Genomic DNA, 7,652 nt, shown 5'->3' on the forward strand with positions numbered 1-7,652 from the left:
AAATTTTTTAAATTTTTTAAAAAAAAAAAAAAAAAAAAAAAAAAAAAAAAAACTTGGGAATCTGAGATAAATTTACAGTTGAATATAGCGAACTATAAGAAAGAGTAGAAAAAAAAGCACACATTCTCACCTTGAACTGTTGTTCCACATCCTTCACAATAGTCTGACAGTCCAGACATTGGAACACCCCCGATACCAACTCGGGATGAACGGGATGAGTGCGTACCACTTGTCCCGAGATCCGAATCAGGGTCCCGATCTTAGTGGTTGTCAGCTCGCGTACCTTGTGACGTGTGGGGACGTCGACAAAACTGACGTAGTATTCTTTGTCCGACTTGGCGTTGCTTACTTCGACAGCGTAGTTGGCGACGGCTTTGCAGAGGAAAGGATAGAGTCTGCAAGTGGGGGAAAAGATTTTTTCAGACGTTTGATAAACAGAATTTGGGGGCACGGTTGGTCCAGTGGTAATTGGTCCAGTGGTAACGCGCTTGCTTGCCATGCAGAAGGTCCCGGGTTCGAATCCCACCATCGACAAAAATTTGTACTCGTTTTTCGATTGCAAATATTTCAACGGGTTACTTTCTGGTGTTCTCGTGTTGACCCAGCACCTAAATGGGAAGTATTGTGTCTCTTCTCGCCCATCTGATGAGAGGCATACTACGGGATGGACATGCTACGACACAGGCCACAAGGCATCTAAATGTAGCAGTTGTTCCCATTGCTACGAAATAAAAACGCGGTGGAACACTTCATCTTTAAAAAAAAAAAAAAAAAAAAAAAATCATGTTGCCACTTTTTGGGTAGCATATTCCTATAAATAATACATAGGCACATATCAATAAAGAGTGGAATGCAAAAGAACAAGAGAATTAATAGCATTCTTCCCTCCTCTATTTCTCCTCTCTTTTTGTTCCTCTTTTTCCTCCATCTCTTTTTCTCTTTCTCCTCAACTTGTCTCTCAACTCCCTCCTTTTGGTAGGTATCTCTTTCTCGAGTCCCATTCCTCCACATGACTATCTTATGAGTCTGAAATTACTGAATCTTGTCAAACTTGAAACAATTGATATATATCTAAAGAAGCCCACATTGAATTTCACAAAACCTGTAGTACTTGTGTCAATGAATGGTGGTTGCCAAGTTCTGATTGTATTTCTCAAATCATCCTAAAACTCGACTTCCAATGTGTACCGTTCTCATCAAATTCAACTCTTGGCCCCTTCCAAATATTGATTTCCCGTCTTCCTTGAACCTGAAAAGAAAAAATTAAAAGACATTTTTTAAATATATTTCAGGTTGTGAAACATTGAAATGAGCAATAAGCGGAGGTTGTTATTACCACTTATGCTTATTGATTTTACACAACATATATCTCCAAATATAATAAGAGCCAATAAAATCAGAAATGTGGAATGACGACAAATCCACCCTACTACAACTCATCATTCAGGGGAAAATTGAAGGAAAACAAGGAGGCACAGAATCTCCTGGCTGCACAATTTGAGAAAAGTGGACTGGAAAAACATCCACAGAACTATTTTGCATAGCTGTAAACAAAATCAAATTTGCCAAGCTGGTCACCAACATCCACAATGGATAAAGCACTACAAGAAGAAGAATTGAAAAAAAAATAATAACAATAATAATAATAATCATAAACCAACGGCCTGAGCAGGGAAACCACTCTAGCCACAAAATGAACAAAATCAGATACCAACCAATGCAACTTTGGTGCTCTATCTTCAGCGAATCAATACATTAAGTAGGATATAGGTAAGCTATTTCTCGAGAAATGGGTAATACCTACCTACATTTTTTTTTTTTTTGAGGTCTTATTTAATCTCTCTCCCATGTTATCAAGACTCTTTGATATCAAGGACAATACTGTGTACCCAAGGCAAAGTTAAGTTCACCAGCAAACAGGGGAGCATTCCACAATAGCTCTCACGAAAAACACAAAACCTGTTGATTGAACTTACTCGGATAAGAAATCCTGGAACAATGTCTGACATCGGAATCCAATTTCATCTCTCACCACTGCTCTTCCTGAGGGAATATCACCAGTAGCATCCATAGTGAAGAATAAAAGAGTGGAACTTCCTGAGGATCTTCAAGTTCTTAAGATGGGAAGATTAGTCGGACAAAACACTTTGGGTAAATCTTTATCAAAAGATATTAGAGTAAAAACAGAAAACACAAGTCACCAGTAGCATCCATAGTGAAGAATAAAAGAGTGGAACTTCCTGAGGATCTTCAAGTTCTTAGGATGGGAAGATTAGTCGGACAAAACACTTTGGGTAAATCTTTATCAAAAGATATTAGAGTAAAAACAGAAAACACAACTGAATTTTCTAGCAGGGATGTTGATCAACTAACCAATTCCAGGTGATTCAAAGGATTAGATAAAGCTCAGGTTAATTGAAATTTATTTAATTGATTTTAAATTTTAATCACCAGAAAAAGTAAAAAGTAGCAGCTTTTTTAAACTTTTTTATTTTTCCAACAAAAACAAAATCCTAACCTCAAATTTGAAACGTTTTCCCGGTAAATCTGAAATCTCAAGAACGCTGCTCTTTTTGGCAAACTAAAAAAGAGGGAATTTATTGTGGGAAATTATGAAAAAATATGAGGGAAATTTTAAACAAACAAAAAAAATCCCACAAGGACAGGCGATCAAATCAAGAGTCCCAGCGCAGAGCGCACTGGCCGAAAATCAAGAAATGTAGAGAACCGGTCGAAATTTTCAGAAAGGTCAAAAAAAGTTTGCCTTGCTCAGAACTTTAGATTTCATCTCAAATTAAAAGAGAGGTTACGGTCGGCCGTTATTTAGGACCATAATATAGTCTCGCTATTCAGAGCTAGAACTTGAGGAAAGAGCGAACGGGGTTCGGCCTTCTCAGGACAGGACTTAACTGCAGGAGAAAGCCAACCGTTCCGAGAACGAACATTATCCGTTCAGGATAAAATCCGCGGGTTCGATTCACGCCCGGGGGCTGAAGCGACCTAGCGCATAAATTTACAGTTGAATATAGCGAACTATAAGAAATAGTAGAAAAAAAACACAGATTCTCACCTTGAACTGTTGTTCCACATCCTTCACAATAGTCTGACAGTCCAGACATTGGAACACCCCCGATACCAACTCGGGATGAACGGGATGAGTGCGTACCACTTGTCCCGAGATCCGAATCAGGGTCCCGATCTTAGTGGTTGTCAGCTCGCGTACCTTGTGACGAGTGGGGACGTCGACAAAACTGACGTAGTACTCTTTGTCCGACTTGGCGTTGCTTACTTCGACAGCGTAGTTGGCGACGGCTTTGCAGAGAAAAGGATAGAGTCTGCAAATGGAGGAAAATATTTTTAACCGAACAAAGTGAAGGTCTACGTTTTAACTCAACAGTTTTGCATTTGGTTTCAATGCTTGTAACGCTATAACTCGCGATTGCCTGGTCCGATTTTGATGAAATTTGATATATGAGTTAATAAGATCAAGATACGTTGATAGGTAATTTAAATTTGGGGTCCCGGAACTGAGTGGGGCCGATTTTGTGGCCTACCTATACGTTTCAGAGTTCAATCCCTAGACAAGACATAAAAACAGGTACTTTGGTCAAAATATTCCAGGTATAAATCCATTTTACAAAAGGTCAAAGTGAACCTTTCTAGTTTTTTTCTTTTTTTTTAACCTGTCTATTGTGTTTTTAATTATGTATATTAAGATATAATATATATGGTACCTACCAACTTCTTGGTACCAAGGTACTATATGGTACCAACTTCTTGTCTATTTCAATACAGAGGTACATACATCTGTCTCAGCTTGGGCAAAAGAGTTTGAGTGAGTCTACAGTTCACAGAACCACTTGGTTAAGAGGTTTGATACAGTGAACTGTAACTGCTAAAGTCTTATCGACTTGAAATTGAAGGAAGGAGACAGGATATGAGAAAGCCAGCCGTTCCCAGAATGAACCTAACCTAACCTAAATTACTTCCAGTTTTTCCTTTGAGAACCCCTGCAATTGTCATCTCACATAAGTCTGAACCTACTGAATCTGTCAACTTGAAATCCACTTCTAAAGAAAACGCATTGAATTTCACAAACCTGTAGTATTCCTCAATGATGGTGGTTGCCAAGTTCTGGTTGTATTTCTCTACATCCTCAAAACTGACTTCCAGTGTGTACCGTTCCATCAAGTTCAACTCTTTGGCTCCTTCCAAATATTTGATTTCTCCATCTTCTTTGAACCTGAAAGGAAAATTGTCATTTTGGAAATGTGTTCCAGGTTTTGAACCCTGATGAAAGCAATGTTTTATCTACCCCTTACTCTATTGGTTTCAACACAAAATTTACCTAAAGTTATAATGGATTTTGATCTGAGAAGCAAAACCACTCTAGCCACCTAACCAGATACCAATCAACACAACTTTGGTGATCTACCTACAGTGAATCATACCTACATAAATAGGAAGTAAGTAAGCTACCTGTTGATTTTTTTTATTTTTTTCTGAGAAATAATAGACAAAGTACTTTGAGTCTTGCTCTCCTGTATTCTCAAGACTATCAAGGACAGTACTGTAAACCCAAAGTTCCAAGTTTACCAGCAAACAAGGGAGCATTCCACAAACACTGAAAGGAGCTTTCTTTTAAATTGTTGTAGCTTCTGAATGATTACCCAATTAAGAAGTCAAAACTTCTTGTAAAATGCCCTCAGAACCAAATTGTCATCAGGAGAACTTACTCGGATAAGAAATCCTGGAACAATGTCTGACATTGGAATCCAATTTCATCTCTCACCACTGCTCTTCCTGAGGGAATGTCACCGGTGGCATCCATAGTGAAGAATTAAAGAGTGGAACTTCCTAATAAGGATCCCCAAGTTCTTAAGATGGGAAGATTAGTCGGACAAAACACTTTGGGTAAATCTTTATCAAAAGATATTAGAGTAAAAACAGAAAACACAAGTGAATTTTCTAGCAGGGATCAACTAACCAATTCCAGGTGATTCAAAGGATTGGATAAAGCTCAGGTTAATTAAAATTCATTTAATTGATTTTAATCACCAGAAAAAATATAGGGACCTTTTCTTTTCAGCTTTTTTAAACTTTTAACTTTTTTATTTTTCCAATTTCCAACAAAAACAAAATCCTAACCTCAAATTTGAAACGTTTTCCCGGCAAATCTAAAATCTCAAGAACGCTGAACTTTTTGGCGACCTAAAAAAGAGGGAATTTATTGTGGGAAACTATGAAAATATATGCGGGAAATTTTAAACAAACAAAAAAAACCCACAAGGACAGGCGCCATCGGCCGTTATTCAGAATCGAGTCCCAGCGCAGTGGCCGACTGGGTAACTCTGTTAGCTTGGATATAAAAAGAGAGAGAGAGAAGAAAAATCAAGTTATATTTTGAGTTCCTAACTGGAATGAAGATAGGTACTAGTTTTGTTTACACAAGGGTAAATAATCCAAATATTCAAGACTTCTGATTCAAGCTTGAAGCTTTTTTTTTAATGTACCTATCCTATACCTTCCTCACTGTTTTAGCATTAAACATGAGAATATGGCATGATTTTATTGAGGATGTAGAAAGTAGGTCCTGTCCGATATCACCTTATCGTTTGAATGATTCAGGGTTCAAAGTTCATCATTTCCATTTCTCTTATCACTCGATTCTATTAATGTAGGTCTTGTGAGTTTTTTATTTTATCTTTGCCTGCTAGGTGTTGTGGTCAAGACACTTGTCTGGTAAACAAGAGTTAATAGGTTCAATCCCAGGCTAGTTGCTTGTACAAAAGTGTAAACAGCTAGGAGGGCTTAGGCTCCATTCTCTGTATAATTTGGGAATTTGACGACAATAATAGGCTACTGCTCGAGTACAGGAATTTTCCCATCCTCAAGCAATTAAAATATCATTGGGTATTTCACTCCTCTCCCCGGGTATTATCATAGTTTAGTAGGTACCTATCTAGGTAGGTACCTACTTTTATTGTCAAACCTGTCTAAGTATCACCCATCTAATAGAACAGTTGTGTTTACTTGGGTAATGTTTCAAAGTCATAGAGCAGGAAAAATGACCAACAGAACTTTCCTTTTCCTTCTACGACTTCTAGATCCCGAGATAAATCGCTTTAAAAAATACCAGTAAATCATGAACTTTGATGTCACGGCATATGCTCCCATAGGTGATGACGTCACATCAAATGTCCCAAGCAAAGCTCCCTCGCAGGCAATGCATTAATGTGTTTGTGTGCATATGTTTCTGTGCAGTTCTTTCTGCTCCGCTAGCGCGCTTGCATAGAGGCACCATCTAACGGACAAAAAAACAACTGTGTAAAGTCTGATGTCACACATATTTGAACTCTTTCATTAGAACGGAAAATAAAAATTGAATTTTCAACCTTTTATAATTTTATTATTTTTTCGGAGTTTTGACCTCAGATTTGGATTTTTCCCAACTTTTTACCTAGGAATTGACCATTTATTTACAATTTTTACCCATTTGCAACTGCTCCATTGGGAAATGGGGATAAGTGGAGGAAAAATTTCAGGTCTCTTAGATTTCCAACTAGACAGGTTTGACTGTACTTATGTAATGGTCAAATCATGGAGTAGGTATGTTCATTTCTTCACATCCTTCTAGAATCTCTAGCTCCATAGTTAGGTATTGGAAAAACCTACTAAACGGTAATCATTCACCTATGTAAGGTGACCTTGACAACCCCATCAATAGTTGCATCTTTCTAATTATAAATTCTAATCTTTAAAGAAGTTGTTTACAAATTTACTTACATACACCTATAGGTAGTAATTAGGTAGTAGGTACTGGGGTAATTATGCAGAAGTCACATCCGTGGAAAAGAAAAGCTCCTTTTTGTATCTAACCTAACCCTATAATAACACTAATCACTGCGCTAATTGTGAAAACTCCTTCTTGTGTTTAACCTAACCCTATAATAACTAGGGTCACAGCTTGTTTGTGCCAGTTCCTTTGGTAGCAATATTCCACAGATGTGACTTCTGCACAAGTACCGGTACTGGGTAACTTGTCATGAAATTCATCAATTTATTGGTTTACTATTGACACAAATTTGGTACCTACTTACCCATTAAAGAAAAAAAGGTAAATGAAAAACTGGTGAAAAAAGGCTTTTTTTTAAAATTTGTAACAATCTCTTAATAATTTTATTTTTGTGTAGATTTTATTAAATTAATTTATTTACATTAATATACCTAGTTCAAAAAGAAATGGAACAAAATAACCAATTGAAAAAAAACTACCTAGGTATAATATAAAATATGCAATCATTTTATTTACAATCTTGATTTCTCTGTGCCTACTTGCCTACTCAAAACAGAAGCAAAATACAGATACCTTGTCTGATGAGTGTAAAGTAGGAACCCAAAGACAATACAGACAGACAAAAAAAGGTGTTTACAAAAAAAAAAAGTAACTATGTATACAAATTTGCAATAATTTTATTTACATGTACTTCATGTTATTAACGAAAACTTGATTTCTATTTGCCTAAAACAGAAAGACAAAATACTTACAGTCACCAAAGAGCAATAGGTATGGTATTACCACTTCAAAACCATGGCCTATAGTGTCATTTTGGACACCTATGTAACCAATTGAAAAAAAAAGAACTACCTAG

The 7,652-nt window shown here is 36.9% G+C and overlaps 1 protein-coding gene across 1 annotated transcript; it reads right to left on the reverse strand.

Annotated features, from left to right (window-relative positions):
- Window positions 1–130: 130 nt before the first annotated feature.
- Window positions 131–5,099, reverse strand: LOC103521463 (DNA replication licensing factor Mcm6-like; the record flags this gene model as incomplete). Its single annotated transcript, XM_008486574.2, has 5 exons — window positions 4,737–5,099; window positions 4,100–4,243; window positions 3,071–3,335; window positions 1,176–1,249; window positions 131–395 (listed from the first exon to the last, which is right to left on the reverse strand). Coding segments are annotated over exons 1-5 (843 nt in total), but the record flags the coding sequence as incomplete, so codon positions are not given.
- Between the last annotated feature and the right edge of the window lie 2,553 nt (window positions 5,100–7,652).

The sequence above is a fragment of the Diaphorina citri genome, unplaced genomic scaffold (genome assembly GCF_000475195.1).
Source record: "Diaphorina citri unplaced genomic scaffold, Diaci psyllid genome assembly version 1.1 scaffold5290, whole genome shotgun sequence".
Taxonomy (NCBI): domain Eukaryota; kingdom Metazoa; phylum Arthropoda; class Insecta; order Hemiptera; family Psyllidae; genus Diaphorina; species Diaphorina citri.